This window comes from Phoca vitulina, unplaced genomic scaffold (genome assembly GCF_004348235.1).
Source record: "Phoca vitulina isolate PV1807 unplaced genomic scaffold, GSC_HSeal_1.0 scaffold10, whole genome shotgun sequence".
Taxonomy (NCBI): Eukaryota; Metazoa; Chordata; class Mammalia; order Carnivora; family Phocidae; genus Phoca; species Phoca vitulina.
In genome coordinates, this window is record NW_022589713.1 from 45,345,976 (window position 1) to 45,366,633 (window position 20,658).

General features: G+C 38.2%; 1 protein-coding gene across 3 annotated transcripts in view; it reads left to right on the forward strand.

The window, feature by feature from the left end:
- Positions 1 to 294: 294 nt before the first annotated feature.
- SCN10A (sodium voltage-gated channel alpha subunit 10) overlaps positions 295 to 20,658 on the forward strand; it is an 89,814-nt gene continuing 69,450 nt past the window's right edge. For all 3 annotated transcript variants that reach the window (XM_032409229.1, XM_032409230.1, XM_032409231.1), the window contains exons 1-3: positions 295 to 564; positions 1,755 to 1,882; positions 4,883 to 4,963. In XM_032409229.1, coding sequence (XP_032265120.1) covers positions 295 to 564; positions 1,755 to 1,882; positions 4,883 to 4,963 — 479 coding nt within the window. The remainder of the gene's footprint in view (positions 565 to 1,754; positions 1,883 to 4,882; positions 4,964 to 20,658) is intronic.

Here is a 20,658-nt window from a genome sequence, read left to right on the forward strand (position 1 = left end):
ATAGATGAAGGAGCCATGCCTTAGAAGCTCATGGAGAACATAGCTCAACCCCGAGGTGCCTGGAGGAGGATCGAATAAACAGCCTCCCCTGAGAGTGCCACAGGGGCAGTGAGACTCTGGGGAGAGCTCAGTGTGAGTTAAGAAAGGAACTGGGTTGGGGGGGCACTATTCCATCAAGAAGTGTGAGTTAAGGAAAAGAACTGGAGGGAGAGGGCCAGTGGGAAGGCTCTTACTTCTCTGTGGTGATGTCCACTTTCATAAGAGTATAAATTCTTCCTGAAGAAGAATGAGAAGATGGAACTCACCTTTGGGTCCCTGGAAACTACCAACTTCCGTCGATTCACTCCAGAGTCCCTGGTGGAGATTGAAAAGCGAATTGCTGCCAAGCAGGCAGCAAAGAAAGCCAAAGATAAGCACAGGGAGCAGAAGGACCAAGAAGAGAAGCCTCGGCCTCAGCTAGACTTGAAAGCTTGCAACCAGCTACCTAAGTTCTATGGTGAGCTCCCGGCAGAGCTGGTTGGGGAGCCCCTGGAGGATCTGGACCCCTTCTACAGCACACACCGGGTAAGGGTGATTGGCTGGGAAGGCTGTTCTCAGCTCTGGGAGAGGAAGCCTCTGCCCCACTCAGCCTAGGGAGTTCTCCTGAATTTTTATAATATTTATGGTGGAGACTAATTAAACTCAAATCCTCAAAGCAACAACAACTGCTATTAAATTTTTAGAGGAAGTTGGCTATTCTCTTGGATGACCACTGGCCCAGGATCTCCAAAGATGTTGGCTGTCTTTCCAAATGGGGAGCAGAGATCCTGAGTCTGGGGGTGGGGGATAGAGTAGAGAAGGGGAACAGAAATCAGGATGATTTAACAAGTGGTCCTCAAAGTATGATCTCAGAACCCCTGGGGTTCCCAAAACCCTTTTAGTGGGTTCAGGAGGTCACACACACACACACACACACTCTCTCTCTCTCACACACACATACATGGTATAAGCAAAAGGGTATAAACAGTAACAAAAACTCTTTGGGGTCCTCAATAATTTTTGAGAGTATAAAAGGGTCCTGAAATCAAAACGTTTGAGAACCACTAGTTTAAGTGAGAGCTATTTCATGACAATTCCCCCATTTGTATTGTGTCTTAGATGTTCCACACAGCACCCCCCCAAGAATGATGTGTGCATTTTTGGGAGTTGGGAGGGATAGGAATCAGCCGTCTCAAATATGGTTTGTAGAGAGAATAAAAAGACACTAAAATGTCTTTCTCCCTCCTCTCACAGGTCAAGAACCCTCACCTTCCTAGATGCTCAGAGGGAACCAGTAGATAGAGGGCTTAAAAGGGGAGACCTAGAAGGTGGAAAGCAGAGGGAGCATCCCAGCACCAGGGATGATACACTAATCAGAAGAGGAATTTAATGCAGCCAGAACTTTATCATCCTGCTGCCAGAATCCTGGCCCTGGGGCTGATGCATCCTACCAGCCCCAGGTCAGATTCCTGCCCATTGGGTACTCTCAGTGGGCTCATCTTGATTCACAGTCACTGACAGGGCCTGGGGTTTTGCTAGGAGGTGAGGATATGGCTCTCAGTCCCTGATCCTCACTAACTCTGCCCCTCCACTTGGCTCTCCACTGATGGATTCATGGTTCCCAGAGCCCTTCTTGCTCATAAGCCTGAAATGATACCATTCGTGCTCAAAAACATGATTGTGTGAGGATGCATGCTTCTCACTTCAGGTCCATCTTCTGCTTTGTTTTGTTGTAGACATTTATGGTGCTGAACAAAGGGAGGACAATTTCCCGGTTTAGTGCCACTCGGGCCCTGTGGTTATTCAGTCCTTTCAACCTGATCAGAAGAACAGCCATCAAAGTGTCTGTCCACTCATATCCTTTGCACTGTTGCTTCTACCACATGATTCCTTTTAGAATCAGGCTTTGCCCACTGTGCCCAGTACCTTCTTCAGAGGTTAGCAGAATACATGTCCTCTAATTGAATCCTGAAACAATGAAATCATTACATTGAAAGAAAAATGTTTATGGCTTTAATGTGTCCAACACCTGAAAGCAGTCCTAAGACAGAGGAGGTGCTCATGCAAGCCAGAGGTGGGTTTGGGTTCACCTAGACTAGTCTGGACACACCTGTGCATGCACAACCTAAAAAATGTCCCCCTTATGAATAAGCTTTGCTGATGCATCCGGGCACATTCTTACAACATAATAAGAATGCTTGTCTCACAACATAATAACCAATAAGAGGGCCCCCAGACTTCTTTGGGCAGATGAAATAGGCATGAGTTGTTACTCTGTTACATCTAGCCATGATGAGAACTGGCTGTTTATTGGGCAAAAGAGCAGCACCTGCCAGAGGACAAAGAGGACAGACCACAATGGGCAGAGCATAGATTGTCTCAGCAGGATCAGATTGGTCACAGGCGCTGCCAATATCCCAAGTTACCCCCAACTACTAGCAGGTTACAAAGGTCAATAGTCCAAAAAGATGTTAATAGTTCAAGGTTCATGCCACTGGGGAATATAGTAATGATGAGAGACAAATCAGTCAAATGTCTGTATTATATCAACGGCTTTAGGTAGCTTCAGAATCTGCCTTCAGTTTTTGTTTTATTTTGTTTTGTTTTTCAAGGCAAGCCAAACTAGGACAAAAAAGAGACTTTGGCTTGGTTTCCAAGGATCTTCCCTGGTGACTGTCCAAATTGGAAGTTCCTAATGACAGATTCAGCCCTGGCTTCCAGGAGGTTGATTTGCAAGAACAGGCTTGCCTCAGCTGCCTGACAGATGGTAGCCAGCCTCTTCTTGGGAGGCTCCAGTAAAAGGAGTTCTCTCCCCCCCACTCTGGGGAAGCTTGCTGGATTGCTGGACAGCACTCAGTGAGCTGGTAGCTCTGGCAAAGAGTCATCTCAAAATGAAACTGCACTGCTCCATGTAGTTGCATTGCATTTTCCTTTTACATATTTTATCTTTATGGCCAAGCAGTGGGAGTTATATTTTCTTAATTCAATCTTGGATTTTCTGATCCTATAGAAGGATATTTAACGATAATAGTAAGTTACCATTCGCTAATACCTCCTAAGAGTCATCACTGTCATAGGTACAGAAACCTTTGAAGAAGGGATTTGCATCCCCATCTTACAGACGATGAAACTGTTATTCAAAGGCATTAAATAAATTGTTCAAGGTCACAGAGCCAGTTAAGAGGTCCAGCCTGCACCCTGCTTAGAACAGTATCAGCAATAAGGAAGTAGGCAGTTAATGGAAATGAACCGAGGTAATTTATTCTCTCAGTATGTCATCTCTACTTGGGTGTTTTTTTTTTAAAATATATCCAATTACATAAAAATTACAAATAAAGAAAAATAGCATATATACAAACTCCTCTCCATATATCCTGGTTGACTTACATCTTAATTAGCTTTAAGAAACAGCTAATTAGAAATAAAATCCCTTTAAAGAACCAAGTGACCAGTGAATATTCTTTTCACCTTGAGATTTGATGATGGAGTCATAGCTGGACAGAAAAGCTGTTAGGTGTCTTCTTCTCACAAAAGCCTGCATTTATATATTTAAATCTTATGAACTTGGTAGCTCCACTCCAAAAGATATTCTTCAAGGTATGGAATTCTCAGTGTCTTATTATTAATATTTCACCAAAATTATAATTCTAATCAAATTTGCTATGAACTTTTCCACAAGTAATATTGTGTGTAACCTATTACTTTTAAAGGTTTGTGGAATTGGAGATATGATTTTAATTTAATCCTTGGGTTAACATTTTCCCCCCATGTGAACACATTTCTTAATTTAATTGCAAGTCAACAGGAAAATGTGGTTTAATTAACAGAATTTCCCTTTTCAAAATAGATGTGTTCCTAAGTAACTGTAAAACAGGGCACATTAAAGACATTTACAGAAAACTAAAATAGATTTAAATACTTCTGCTCAAACTGAAATTATGAAAGATGAGTGGTTCACTCTCTCTGTAGGTCAAGCTTATCTTCAGGTTTTGTTTTTTTTTTTAGGACGTAATTGTTAGGAACCCAAGCTAGTCCTGAGAAAAATGTCCAGTGGGAGAAATTTCTCTTTGGGTTTTCTCCACCAACATTTCTTCCCATCAGTTCACCCCTTTCCACTCACCTTCTTCAGTGTCTCCTTCCCCTTGTGGTAATCCCTTGGCTCAACCTTGAAAATTCTTCTCTCTGGTTAGACAGAGTTCTCCACCCCAGCCTAATTCTATCTGGAATTTTCTCCTTGAGCCAGCATTTTACTTCCCTGTGCCTGCCCCCACCATTCCTAGCCAGGGGCCCATTCCCTCAAAGTGACTGATCTCAGCTAAGTCGGGAAAACAATCGGACTCAACTAATTCCCATGACAGCTGGTAACCCTCCCTTTACCTCTAACTTCCTAGAAGTCGTCTCTTTGTTTTTTAGGAAAAAAGAGACATTCGCTGGATGAAATTTCAGGCTATATTGTATAGTGAAGTGAAGGTGTCAGGGCAGAAGGACATTTTGGAGAAGGGATTCTTGTTTCTTTCCATCTTGCTGAGGGTTCTGTTATCAATCTGAGGTCACATCTCAGCACCATAGCTGACCAGCTTGTATGACCTTGGAAAAACTATTTAAGATATTTTCAGTCTGTTTTCTTAGCTGCAAAGTGTAGATATAATATTTACCTGCAGGTCCAGTTGTATTAGAAATAATTTGGATGAAGTAACCAGCCCAGGATAGGCACTCAGTAAATGTTAGCAGCTGTTATGCGACAAGACCGAAAAGCTGATCCTAGCTAAAAGCTATGAATTTAATCATTCAGCATCAAGGTGATCATAGGTGACATCAGAGAAACATGGTGACTCTTAGCTTTTCCTTAACACAGTCCTCTCAGGTGGTTCAGTTTATTTATTACAGTCACTATTTTGGTCAATTGTGTGGGCATGACCCAAACTGAGCTTCCAGAAAGAATCGAGTAAGTAGATTTGCTGTCACTGTCATTCCTGTGCCTCCTCTTTCTGTCCTCCTTCTCTTCCTTCACTTGGGGGCTTTTTTCTTTTATTTTTCTTTGGAGTGGTTAGATATTTCCTTCTCTGTGGACTTCGGTGCATAAACACATGTTATTTTCAACTTTGGAGAACTATCAGTAGTGGTTCTCAACCTTGGAATCCCTTGGGGAAATTTTAAAAATATTAATGCCTGGTCTCAGTCCCAGAGGGTTTCATTTCATTGGCCTGGGGCAGTCTGGGCAGATGAGCTTCCCCCATCTACCACCCACATTCACCTGCTAGGCGCACACATGAACCAAGTTTAGGGACAGCCTACTCTGAGAGGCAGGAGCAAACCTGAAACAGAACTAAGAACAAATGGTTCTGGAGCATATTCAGAAAATTACCCATGAATAAAGCTCTTTATGTTATCATGGCTCATATACTTCAAAGTGACCTTAATATTCCCAAGAGAATTCTGTTCCCCTGGGTTAGCAGATGGAACCTCTGTAGTTTTGGAACATGGGGACTTCACAAAAACACTGCACCAACACATCCAGGAGAGGTGCCCCCAGCTCAGGGCAAGACTGATATACCTTTGCCTCAAGAATAGGAACTCTGTAGAAATTTCTCTTTTTCTACCTTTTAAATTTAAAAAAAATTTTTTGGCTGATCATAACATTAATACATGCCACAATAGAAAATATAGTTGACCCTGGAGCAACATAGGTTTGAACTATGTGGGTCCACTTTTACATGGATTTTTAAAAAAATAAATACACTACAGTACTGTAAATGTATTTTCTCTTCCTTAGGATTTTCTTAATAACATTTTCTTTTGTCTAGCTTATTTTACTGTAAGAAGACAGTATATAATACATATAACATACAAAATATGTGCTAATTGACTGTTGATGTTATCAAAAAGGCTTCCTGTCAACAGTAGGCTGGTAATAGTTAAGTTTTGGGGGAGTCAAAACTTATATGTGGGTTTTTATTGTATGGGAGGGGTCAGCGTCTTTAACCTCTGAGTTGTTCAAGGGTCCATTGTAAGTTGTATTTCTATTAATAGATTAAAGAAGAATAATCATGTGGTCACCTTAACTGATGCTGACAAATAGTTTGATAAAGTTTGATATCTGCTTGTGATTAGAAACACCTAGAAAAACAGGAATAGAAGGGAATTGCTGCACTCTGATAAATGGTAATTACTTTGAAGGAGGTAGCAAACATCATGCTTAATTGTGAAACATGACCAACTTTCCCTTTGAGATCAGAAACGAAAAAAAGGAAAGATGTCTGTTTCATCAGTTCTATTTAACTTTGTAAAGGAGAGCCCAGCCAGCATAGTAGGGCAAGGAAAAGAAAAAAAAAAGTATAAGAATAAGAAAAATAGCAAAGATGACATGATTTACAGATAATACAACTGTGTGATACAACAGCCAATATAATCTAGAGATAAACTATTAAAGTTAACAAGACAGAATAGAAAGGAAGCTGGGTACAAGTCAATATACCTAAATTAATTGCATATCTATATACTAGCAACAAAGATAAAATAGCATGGTTTTTAAAAATACCAGTTACACTGGTGTTTTAAAATATCAAGTATCTAGAAGCAGGATTATCAAAGTATGAGTAAGATCTCTACAAAGAAAATTATGAAAAATATTGAGTAATATTACAGAAAACCCAATAAATGGAGAGATGTATTATATTCCTGGATTTGAAATCACAATATTGTAAGCTCCCCAAAATGATTAATAAATTTAATATGAGCTCAATCAAAATCCCAATAGGCTTGTTTTTTGTTTTTCGTTTTTTTTCATTACTCAACAAACTGACTCTAAGATTTATATAAAAATGCAAAGAGCAAATTATAGCCGAGACACTTTTGAGGAAGAAAAACAAGGTGGAAGAAGAGAACTGGCCCTGCAGGATGTTAGGATGTACTGTAAAGCTCTAATCATTGAAATTGTGTGCGACTGGGGTGATTAGTCAGACTAGTGGGACAGAATAGTTGGCTCATCAACAGGCCAGTACACATACAGACATTGAATTTGTGCTGAAGGTGGCACTGTGGATCAGCAGGCAAAGGGCAGTTCTCAATAAATGATGCTGAAGAATTAGGAATCTCAATAGAAAAATTACTTTGCTCATCACAACAATTGTCCTCCTTAATGCCCATCACCCAGCTCCCCTCCAGCAACCCTCAGTTTGTTTCCTAGAGTTCAGCGTCTCTTATGGTTTGCCTCCCTCTCAAATTTCATCTTATTTTTCCTTCCCTTCCCCTATGTTCATCTGTTTTGTTTCTTAAATTCCACATATGAGTGAAATCAGATGGTATTTGTCTTTCTCTGACTGACTTATTTCACTTAGTATAATACCCTCTAGTTCCATCCACGTCGCTGCAAATGGCAAGATTTCATTCTTTTTGATGGCTGAGTAATATTCCACTGTGTGTGTGTGTGTGTGTGTGTGTGTGTGTGTGTGTGTGTGTGTACATCTTCTTTATCCATTCATCCATCGATGGATATCTGGGCTCTTTCCATAGTTTGGCTATTGTGGACATTTTTGCTATAAACATTGGGGTGCAGGTGTCCCTTTGAATCAGTATTTTTGTATCCTTTGGATAAATACCTAGTAGTGCAATTGCTGGGTCATAGGGTAGCTCTATTTTTAACTTCTTGAGGAACCTCCATACTGTGTTCCAGAGTGGCTGTACCAGTTTGCATTCCCACCAACAGTGTAAGAGGGCTCCTCCTTTCTCCGCATCCTCACCAACATCTGTTGTTTCCTGAGTTGTTCATTTTAGCCATTCTGACCAGCATGAGGCAGTATCTAATTGTGATTTTGATTTGTATTTCCCTGATGCCAAGTGATGTTGAGCACTTTTTCATGTGTCTATTAGCCATTTGTATGTCTTCTTTGGAGAAATGTCTGATGAATCACTAAATTCTACCCCTGAAACTAATAATACACTCTATGTTAACTAAATTGAATTTAAATTAAAAAAAAAAAGAAAAATTACTTTGAACATCGAACTTTATGCCACATACAAAAATCAGTTCTAGGTAGATTAACATCTAAATTTCTTTGTGAAAGACAAAAACATAAAGATTTTAGGGGGAAAAAAAGAATTTCTGCATTACTTCAGTTTAGGGAGAGATTTATTACATGTGGCACAAGAAGCAATAACCATAGAGCAAAAAACTGATACATTTTAGCATACTAAAATTAAGTATTTCTGTTCATCAGAAGACAACTTTGTAAGAGTGAAAAAGCAAGCCTACTGAGTAGGAGATATTTGCAACACATATACCTAAAAAGTGTTTATATCCAGAAGAGTGAGCCCCTACAAATCAATTAGAAACACATCAGAGCAACTAATTTTGAAATGAGCAAAAAATTTGTATAGATATTTCACAAAAGCAGAAACTCAAATGGTCAATAAACATAAAAATATTCTTCAGAGTCCATCCTCTCTCATGGTTCCTCCCACCCGCCTCCCCTCTAGAACCCTCAGTTTGTTTTTCAGAGTCCATCGTCTCTCATAAACATAAAAATATTCTTAATCTTTTTCTTAATCAAGGAAATGTGAATTAAAATTACACTGAGAGATTATTATATATGCATCAGATGAGGAAAGTTTTAAATTGTGACAATACCAAGTATTAAGAAAGATATGGAGTAACAGAAACTCGTATACTGCTGGTGGGAATGTAAATTTGTACAACCTCTTTGGAGATCAGTGGATATCATCAAATACAGGTGAAGACACACATATACTGTGATTCTTAATTATACTTTTACGTACATACACTCAACAGAAATATGTGTGGGCACCAGGATATAGCTATGAGAAAGTTTACGAACACTGCCCGTAGAAGGCCCCAATTGGAAACAACCAAATGTCCAAAGATTTTTGAATACGTTAAATATCTCTCTTACATTCTTAAAAAGGGATAATGTACAGCAATGAAAATGAATAAACTATAGTTCTACAAAACAAGGATGAAAAAAGCCAGACACAAAAGATTGCGTAAGTATGATTCCATTTATGCAAAATTCAAAAACAAGCAGAACTTAACTATTTTGTTTAGAGATGCTTACTTAGGAGGTAAAAAAATATAAATAAAACCTCTAGGGCAGAGGAAAGAGGACATAATTGGGAAGGGGTTTGTGGGGTGCTTATAATGTTCCATTTAGTGACATGAGTAGTTGTCACATGGCCACTATGGACTGGATTATGTTCCCCCAAATCCACATGTGGAAGGTCTAACCCACATGACTCTACTGGCCTTTAAGGATGGCACTATGGTTCAATGAAGTCATAAGGGCAGAGCCGTGATCCAGTAGGACTGGTGTCCTTGTAAGAAGAGGAACAGAGTCCAGAACTCTCTCTCTCTGCCATGTGAGGACACAGCAAGAAATCAATCCTTAGGTAGCCAAGAAGAGGGCTCTCACCAGAGCCTGGCCAGGAAGCACCCTCATCTCCAATTTCCAGCCTCTGGAACTGTGAGAAGTCAATTTCTGTGCTTTAACCACTCAGTCTATGGTACATTGTTATGGTAGACTGAGCTAATATGCAAGTGTTCGTTTTACAGTGAATTTATGTTTCACGTGTATTTCTATTATGCACATTACATATCATAATAGATAGCTTAAAAACAAAATGATTTTTGGGGGTGACTGGGTGGCTCAGTCATTAAGCGTCTGCCTTCAGCTCAGGTCATGATCTCAGGGTCCTGGTATCGAGACCCGCATCGGGCTCCCTGCTCGGCAGGAAGCCTGCTTCTCCCTCTCCCACTCCCCCTGCTTGTGTTCCCTCTCTCGCTGTGTCTCTCTCTGTCAAATAAATAAAATCTTTAAAAAAAATAATTTAAAAAAAATGGCCATTGCATAAAATGCAGACCACTGAAAAATATAAATCAGAAGAGAGTAACTAGGTAAAGAAATCACTTTTGGTATTTTAGCTTATTGTCCTCTCTCCCTCTCTTAGTCTTTCTCTCTCTCAATCTCTCTCTCTCACTCTTTCTATGTATATAAATAGATATATACATCTATCTATCTATATATATAAATTTGAAGATTTAATTGGCTTTATCAAATGATTCATGCACCAGGCAGCAGCCATCTAGCAAGTAGAGAGGCATTGAGAGGAGTTGTACAAAATGGAGGGTTTTTATAGGTAGGAGGGTGGGGGCAAGAAAGTTATGAGCAAAGGAAAAGGGTTCTTCCAGAGGGGTCAGTTTGCTAGGGGAAAAAGCAACGTGTCTTCTCATGCAGATTACCTCACCTTTCTTTGGGGGATGGAGAGGACCCAAGTGACCAACTCTTTGATGTCAATGGAAAGAACAATTTCCTGACTGACCAGTCAAGGCCACATTTCCAGAGGAGGCTGAAACTGCCAATAGATTGGGTTTTAAGCCCCCGTTTGGGAACTCAGTCTAAGTGGCATCATTTTGGGTCTGCAGTTTTCTTAACTATATATAGGCTGAGATCATATAGCATGTAAAATCTCTATCCTTATTTTGAACTTTTAATGCAAAGCATTTTCTCTCAAAAGTAAGAGTTATTTGGGGATTCTGGTTAAATATGGAAGATAGCATGCATATGTTTTACCCCAACCCTCTCAGAACGCCAATAAAATGACAGCATGGGAAAAGAACGGTATAAATATATAAGAACAAAGAGAAGGAGAAAGAAAAGCGCAGAGGACAAAGATGTCATAACAATCTCGGAAGGCCAAAAGTGGGCGGAGGCCTGGTAAATGACTCAGCACATCGGGGCTTATTAACCAAGGTGCCTGCAGAGAGAGATAAAAATGATGATCAAGGCATCTTACCCCTAAAACCTCAGAGGCCCTGAAAATGTGGACATGATACAAATAGCAATAAAAGGAAAGAGGAAAGAACGTGGGAGCAGAGTATGCTCACTTACTGCTGCTTCTATAATAGCAAGGAGTTAAAGAGTATTCTTTAAAGTAGATAAATCAAGGAAAGGAAAATAATTATATTTAACAGTACAAAGGTTAACACGGAAAACATACAACTAAGTACAATCAGATGATGCATAAAACAGAGGCGAAAAGAAAATTACCAAATAGAATGTAAAGAGATAGCACACTAAGGGCAATACATTACACAGTTTTAGTTATAATTATGAATTTATACTTATAAAGGCAACTGCTAGAATTAAAATAAAAACTGTTCTAAATTTAGAATCACACACACACAAAGCAAATAAAACATACCAGACAATGAAATATTTTTTAAAACTATTAAATGCGTAACTTAAAGTTATATAAACAAAGATCAAGCAACTCTGTCATGTTAATAAATATAAATGCATTGGACTCATCTGTTTTCAGAAATTCACACATATTCATATATAACAAAGCAATATCCAACTTTATGTTGAACAAAATATACTGTTACGGAAAGGTCAAAATTAAAGAATGGGCAAAGATATAAGCCAAGGCACACAGAAAGAGAGCAGGAAGTCAGATGTGAATATCAAAGAAGGTGGTATTTAGGCCCAAAGTCATTAAACAGGATAAAAATGACACTTTGTAATGCTAAATAATCCAAAACAGTAACGTATATCTTTGCAATAAATAATATGGCATAAAATATGTTCATAAATTGAAAAATTATAAGAGTATAAGGGTAAATAAAAACATTACAGGGATTGGAAAGTGTAATTAATTTCTTTCAGCTCATGACAGGTCAAGTGTATAAAAAGGTATGTAAAGATATAGATGACCTGAATAATTAATAGACACATCTGATTCACTTATATCAAACTGTATTCCCTAAAAATAGAGAATATACCTCCATACAAACTGACCAAATATTAAATCACAACAAAACCTCAATCAGCTCCAAAAAGTAAAAGTAATACAGGAAACATTCTCTGATCACACAGCGATAAAGTAGAAACAAAATTAGAGGGAAAAAAAACCCTTTCCATTTGGTAATGTTAAAAACCTTTCAACTCTTAGATTAAAAAAATACTACAAATTAAAATTATAGAATTTCTAGAGAAGAAAAAATTTAAAAAGCACTTTAATCAGAACCTATATAATACAGTTAAAGATGTGTTCAGGGGACAATCTGAATAATTAATAATAAAAATAATAATCTGCATTGAAACAGAATATTTATTTCAGTACAAAATGAAAATAATTCTTTAAGCACCTAATATAAAACTAGAAAAAGTACAATAATGAAAGGAAAATGGGAAGAAGAATTAAAAATTTCAAAGAAAAACAACACATTAAGAAATAGAAAAACAGGGGCACTGGGTGGCTCAGTCAGTTAAGCATCTGATTCTTGATTTCGGCTCAGGTCATGATCTCAGGATCTTGGGATCAAGCCCCAGCTTGGCCTCCCCGCTCAGTGCAGAGTAGGCTTGGGATTCTCTCTCAACCTCTTCCTCTACCCCTCCCCTTGCTTGTGCTCTCTAATTCTCTCTAAAATAAATAAATAAAATCTTTTAAAAAAAGAAATAGAAAAACAGTAGAAATAATGAATCCAAAAGCTGTTAGAAAATATATGGGCAAGACTTTTATACTGAAAGATAACAAAACACAACTGAGAGAAATTTTAAAGTATCAAATAAATTTAGCAGTATCTTGTGTTCAGGGATTAGACAACTCACCAGCTGTTAAAATGCCAGTGCTGCCCAAATTAATCTATAGATTCACTGAAACCTAATGAAAATCCTAGCACCTGATGTTCTGTAGAAATTGAATAGGTTTCACTTATATGGATGAAGCAAAATTTATTTAACTGTTATCCTATTGATAGGCATTTCTGTTGGCCCTAATCAACATAATCCTCATATTCTGCGATCATGATTCTTCAGTGCGTATCCTTCCTTACACACACATCTTTGCACACATAACATGGGTACCTGTGAGAGATGAATTCTCAGAAGTGGAGTTGCTGGGTTAATTTTTGAAATATTACCAAATTGTTTTCCAAAGCTGTGCCAATTTCCATTCCCACTATTACTAAATTCATTCTTCATCAGATTTTGTATGAACTGAATTGTTGACAAAACTTGCTTTATAAACACACTTTGAAAATAATATAAAATATAAAAAATCTACCTATCTGGTCTCATTTCTAGAAATGTATGTGGTAGGTACTGGATGACGTTCAGCATCTTTGGCCCCATTAAAATGATCAGATTCTTGGTGATCACAGCTTTGTAATATAGCTTGAAATCGGGCAACATGATGCCCCCAGCTTTGTTTTTCTTTTTCAACATTTCCTTGGCGATTTGGGGTCTTTTCTGATTCCATACAAATTTTAGGATTGTTTGTTCCAGCACTTTGAAAAATGTCATTGGAATTTTGATCGGGATGGCATTGAAGGTATAGATATATAGACCAATGGAACAGAATAGAGAACCCAGATATGGACCCTCAACTCTATGGTCAAATAATCTTTGACAAAGCAGGAAAAAACATGCAATGGAAAAAAGACAGTATCTTCAATGAATGGTGCTGGGAAAATTGGACAGCCACATGCAGAAGAATGAAACTCGACCATTCTCTAACACCATTCACAAAGATAAACTCAAAATGGATGAAAGACCTCAATGTGAGACAGGAATCCATCAAAATCCTAGAGGAGAACATAGGCAGTAACCTCTTTGACATCGGCCACAGCAACTTCTTTCAAGATACATCTCCAAAAGCTAGTGAAACAAAAGCAAAAATGAACTTTTGGGACTTCATCAATATAAAAAGCTTCTGCACAGCAAAGGAAATAGTCAACAAAACAAAGAGGCAACCCACAGAATGGGAGAAGATATTTGCAAATGACACTGCAGATAAAGGGCTGTTATCCAAGATCTATAAAAAACTCAAACTCAACACCCAAAAAACAAACAATCAAGTCAAAAAATGGGCAGAAGATATGAAAAGACACTTCCCTGAAGAAGATATACAAATGGCTAACAGACACATGAAATAATGTTCATCATCATTAGACATCAGGGAAATTCAAATCAAAACCACAACGGAGATACCACCTTACACCAGTTAGAATGGCAAAAATGGACAGGGAAAGAAACAACAAACGTTGGGGAGGTTGTGGAGAAAGGGGAACCCTCTTACACTGTTGGTGGGAATGCAAGTTGGTACAGCCACTTTGGAAAACAGTGTGGAGGTTCCTCAAAAATTTAAAAATAGAGCTACCCTATGACCCAGCAATTGCACTCCTGGGTATTTACCCCAAAGACACAGATGTAGTGAAAAGAAGGGCCATATGCACCCCAGTGTTCATAGCAGCAATGTCCGCAATAGCCACACTGTGGAAAGAGCCAAGATACCCTTCAACAGATGAATGGATAAAGAAGATGTGGTCCATATATACAATGGAATATTACTCAACCACCAGAAAGGATGAATACCCAACTTTTACATCAACATGGATGGGACTGGAGGAGATTATGCTAAGTGAAATAAGTCAAGCAGGGAAAGTCAATTATCATATGGTTTCACTTATTTGTGGAACATAAGGAAGGAAGGGAAAAATGAAGGGGGGGAATCGGAGGGGGAGACGAACCATGAGAGACTATGGACTCTGAGAAACAAACTCAGGGTTTTAGAGGGGAGGGGTGTGGGGGAATGGGTTAGCCTGGTGATGGGTATTAAGGAGGGCACGTACTGCATGGAGCACTGGGTGTTATATGAAAACAATGGATCGTGGAACACTACATCAAAAACTAATGATGTATGGTGACTAACATAACATAATAAAATTTAAAAAAAAATGATCAGATTCCAGATTTTATTTTTGAAAGGCAAATTGATAACAGCCATTGGTTGTTTATTATGTTGCTGGGAGCCCAGAGGAAAGGAGTAAATGTCCCTGGCACAGTCTGGGATTACAAAGATCATGCTACGTATTCTTGAGTAGAAATGAGATCACAGCCAGCGAGGAATCAGAAGCCTGTCCTATCACCATGTTCTTGATACAGTGTTTTGGACACAAGCAGTTCCTATCCCTTATCTCCCCTCCCAGCCATGATCGTTCCCTGAAACATTAGCTTTGCACTGCTACCTGCCTCTCTGTCTGCTTGTGGGAAGATTTCATATACATATTTCATTTTTAAATCCCTTCTTGGGCTCTGAAAGAAACTAGAGATTCACTGCAGCCAAAGAGGGGAAGAATGTATCAGATTGGGCCCCAGCTGGAGATGAAAAATGCAGGGGAATATCCCACCATACCCATCCCCTGAGCTCACAGAGAATCACTGAAGTGGCCCTTTCATGGCCCTAGGACACCCATCACTAGCCATACTGAGAATCTGGAGAAACATTTGACAAAATACAGCAATATGGTTGCAGGGAAAAGTGCAGTGGAAAAATAAATGTTTTCTCACCTGGAAAAGAACACATGAAATGAAATGGAACCTGTGGCGAACAGGGGAAGGGGTACCTGGCGCTGCATGCATAAAGTAATGTTTTGAGGGGCACCTGGCTGGCTCAGTCGTTAAGCGTCTGCCTTCGGCTCAGGTCATGATCCCAGGGTCCTGGGATCGAGTCCCACGTCTGGCTCCCTGCTCAGCGGGGAGTCTGCTTCTCCCTCCCCCACTCCCCTTGTTTGTGTTCCTGCTCTCACTGTCTCTCTCTCTCTGTCAAATAAATAAATAAAATCTTTTAAAAAAGTACTGTTTTGTGTCTTTTCAAATATGTATGAATGACATCATATTGTATGCACGCTCTAGCTGATGCTTTTTAAAAATCAATATTGTGTTTTTGAGATGGGTCTAAGTAGATACATGTAGACTTATTTCATTCAGTTTTTACTGCTACATAATATTCCATAAAGGGTTTCTGTATTTTCTTCTAAAAGTCTTAGTTTCTTTCTACATTTAGATATTCCATCCCCCCCTAGACTTTAGTGTGTATGCACATGGCTTGAGATAGGCTCTGATATTTTTCTGTATGGATTATCCCACCATTTTTAATGGATCATCATTCCCTGAATGATTCCTTCTACTACCTCTGTCATGCACCAGATTCTTGTGCGTACCAGGTCTGTTTCTCCTGGTCATTGATTTGTTATTCCATCAGTCAACACCACACTGGTCTAAATGTTTGATAATAAAATTTGACCTGTTGATTAGAACACCCATCCTTATTTGCCCTCTTGAAAATTATTAGTCCTTCTCTTTACTTTTCTATATCAAATTAAGCGTCACATTTTCAAGCTTTTCACTTATAAATCTGTTGAAACTTTGATTGTAAATCTACTGAATTTATTTATTAACACTGGAAGAATTGCCACATTTATGATATCAAACTTTCCCTCACATCAGCATGGGATATCTCCCGATTTATACGGGCCTTCTTTTATATTCTTCTGTAATATTGTCTTACGTAAAGTTCTTACATTTCTTATCCCTAGGTACATGATAATTTTGGTTATCCTTTTGAATATTTATTTTTATTGCTAAAATATGTTAGTGTTACTAATGTCTACATACTGGTTTTGCACCCAGCAACCTTGCTGAACTGAACAAGTTCAACATTTTTCTATAGATTCGCTTAGTTTTCTATTTAAACAATTATATCATCTGCAAATAATGATGAACTTGTTTCTTTCTTTATGCATCTCATATGACTTGTTTGTTTTTCTTATCTTGTTGAACTGGCTGGACATTCAGCACATTGCTGAACTGAAGCTACAATAGCAAGCATATTTCTTTTGCCCTTGATTTTAAAGAGTATGCTTCTAATTTTCACTATTATCATGATGACTAAAGGAGTCTCATAATTAGCCTTTATCAAGTTATGGAAATTTCTTTCCACTCTTGCTTTGTTAAGAGTTTTATTATGAATAGATATTGGTTTTTATCAATATTTCTATTTCATTAAGATTATCATGTGGTCTTTCATCTGTTAATATAGTAGGTTACATTAATAAATTTTCCAGTCTAGTTTTAATAGTTCCAGCTTGATCATTGCTGGATTCAACTTGCCAGTATTTCATTTGATCTGTTTTGGTAAATGAGGCTGATTTATAATCTTCTCTCATAAATTGTCCCTTTGGGTTGCTTTTCCACCTCTCTGCCTCACTGTCTTCCTTCTGTATTGTCCCCAGAACTCCAAATTCTTCTCTGTTTTGCATAGCAATTCAGGTAGCTCCCTCTCCTACAATGTTTCTCAGTAAGTTGTCCAAGGATCTCTGTTGGTCCCTAGTCTCTCAGTAGCCTCTATATCATTTGACAGATACAGAAGGAAAAGCAATGCAATCCTTTCATGCATAGATAGTTTAAAAATCTGAAATGTAAGATTGATCATAATTTTCATAGAATTTCTGATTTTTTTATGTTCTTAAAAGCAATGTATGTGTTTCATGGACTGACAGTTCATACTGGTTAACATGAAGTTAATCTTACGTAGTTTATCCTAACTAATGTGCTTTATTGTCACCCAGCAGTTCCTGTTTACATTTGTTAAACTTGGATTTATCACTGTTACTGTTGAATTGCATAATATCACAGTTCAAAAAAAAATGAATCATTTCAAAAGTGGTTTGCAGAAATACGACAATGGTGATGAAAATAGAAAAGTAAACCTCACAATATGAAATAAGGTCACAAATAAAAATAATAAATCGACTCTGTCATAAATACAAAGCTTGAATCTGAGACAAGTCATTAGACAAGTGGACAATGGATGTGGATAATCTCACAAAGGCAGATAAAAAATAAACAAGAAAACAGGCAGCATGACAATGAAAATGGATCATTGAATGTTATTGGATCAATGAGCCTTTTGTCCTAGCACCCAGTTTATTATCTACTAATAACATTTTCATCAAATAATAATATACAGCTACCAAAACTTCCATATTATTTTCCAATAAAGCTTATCAGCCTCACTTTTAAACCAGTTGATTATTTCTAGTACAAAAACAAAATTAGGCTTTCCAGTACAAATTATCAAAACTTGATGTTAAAGGTTGAAAAGACATGAAAACTATAGTGTCCTCATTCCTCCTCACAGCAAAAACAACTACAGCTATACCCTTGCTGGTAAGACATGAAACCAGCTTCCAAATCAATGACAAATATTGTAGTTGGAAAGAAAGCAGGAAACAATTGGTGGAATTGCTTTATCGGAACTACTAGATTTCTTATAATGTGACTGGCATTTAAAATCAATGACTGTTATGTATGTAAACAAGCAGACATTTTACTTTACAGTTTAATAAAACTATGATGTATCAGTTTTCAGTATACATTCACCATATATGTGAGAGAGAAGTGCTCAATGACTTTTTGTCTTATTAATCATGAAGCTAATTTTAAAAGAAGAGATTTCTGGTTTAATTAATTAAAGATTAACTTGTAAACTTAAAAATGCATGTTAGCTTGTGCACCAAGGTTCATAGCAGCATTATTCACAAGAGCCAAAAGGTGGAAACAATCCAAATGTCCGTCAACAGCTGAAAGGATAACAAAATGTGATAGATCTATTGTATGGACGATGGAATATTTTTCAGCATTAAAAATGAATGAGATTCTGACACACGCTACAACATGGATGGACCTTAAAACATTATGCTGAGTAAAATTAGCTGGATACAAAAGGACAAATTGCATGACTTGTCTGATTCCACTTATATGAGGTACCTAGAATAGGAATATATGGAGACAGAAAGTAGAATTGAGGTTGCCAGGGAGTAGGGGAAGGAGGACTGGGGGGTTGTTTGATTAGTACAGAGTTTCTGTTTGGGATAATAAAGAAGTTCTGGAGATGGATAGTGGTCGTGGTTGCACAACATTGTGAATACACTTAATGCCACTGAATTGCATACTTAAAATAGTGACAGCAGGGGCGCCTGGGTGGCTCCGTCACTAAGCGTCTGCGTTCGGCTCAGGTCATGGTCCCAGGGTCCTGGGATCGAGCCCCACATCGGGCTCCTTGCTCAGCAGGGAGCCTGCTTCTCCCTCTCCCTCTCCCCCTGCTTGTGTTCCTGCTCTCGCAGTCTCTCTCTCTGTCAAATAAATAAATAGAATCTTTTTTAAAAAATGGTGACAGCAGTAAATTTTATATTATGTATATTTCACCACTTTTGGGAAAAAAAGAAAAGATATGTTGAATTGGTATTGAAGAAGCTCTGGCCATGTGGTCAGCAAGGAAAGGCATCACAATACAAATGAAAGATGCTCCTTCCAAATGTACTACATTCCTCATTCGTGGAAAACAATGGGGGTCCATAGCATGCCTTCAGACCCTGAATTGCCTTTGAGGGACACAGTGGAAATTGTGAATACAAACTGACTGTGGCCACTTAGTATGAGTCTCCTCAGCCTACAGGGCTGAGATGAAAGTGAGTATAAGATGCTGCTTTCCCACACTGAATTGCTGTGACTGGCAAACAGAAAAGGCTTATAGTGTTTTAAAATAAGGAATAAAATATTTTAAAATTACCATTTCTGCTAATACACATGGTGGGTCTCAGTGATACATTCAGGATTTTGAACAGTATGGATCTTTGACTTCGGGGCCTAAACATCAGAATTTTTTCATGATTAGACACCAGGATTTCTTAAAACTGATCAGTGGGGCAAATGGTTCGATGGCTGAGAGTTTGACTTTTTCTCAATACCCAGTGATTTTCTTCCTCCGTCGGGAGTGTCTTTTGCGTATTAAAAATCACATCCAAACATTGCAACAGAACATGAAAAAATACTTTGTGAGCCAAATGCCACCAGAAAGAGGATGTGACTGTCAGCTACTGTCCCCTGAGTTGAGACCTTTAACCCTCCAGCTTCGGGTGGTGCTAAAGCCTCTGCTCACGTCCTCTGGTAAAACACTGAAAATAGTCTTTAGAACTCTCTCCATAATTTCTGGATCTGCACTTGATCTGAAAAGCCAGAAATATCCGTCAAAGCTTCCCAACAACCTATAATTCTGAGTTAAGATTTTCTAATTTAGAAAACATAAAGAGTTGGGGGGGGGAACCAACAAGATATGAAAGCTGACAGCTCAAGCAGCCATCCAGCCAGATATAGATTTCTTCGTGAATAATTTCAAACACTATTTCCCTCTCGCAGATATGAAAAGACATTACTGCTATTCTCTTTTTAATGTGATTTTTACTTTTATATAAGATATACAGGTTTATGATTTAAAAGATCGCAGAGTTCTACAAAAATCCTAACAAAAACAACAATTTCATGCTGCTCATCTCCTCAACCCTAATCCTGTATTTCCAGAGGCAAGTGCTCTCAGCTTTTTTACCTCTTTATTCTGATACTCCCTTCTCTCTGATAAGATACTTGTACTATATATTTTATTCTTCCACTTTAGATATTATCTATTGGCTTTCTGTTATGGGAAAAAAAGAATTAGGTGCACATACCCACACACAATTCCGCTCACACTTATCTTCATATTGTAGTTATACTATCATTTTGGGTTAGGTAATCAGATGATACGTATGTCATCTGACTACAGACATGATTATGTAATAGTATTGCCAAGCAAATGGCATCACAGCTATGCCGTGCAATGTCCTTTGAGTACATGCTCCTTTTTGCTTTCTCTGGAGTTAATAAAGATTTCATTGCTTCATTTGCTCTGTTTTCTATGTCTTTATCCTAATTTGTTCCCAACTCTTCTGCAGAGTTTATTCATTGCTTC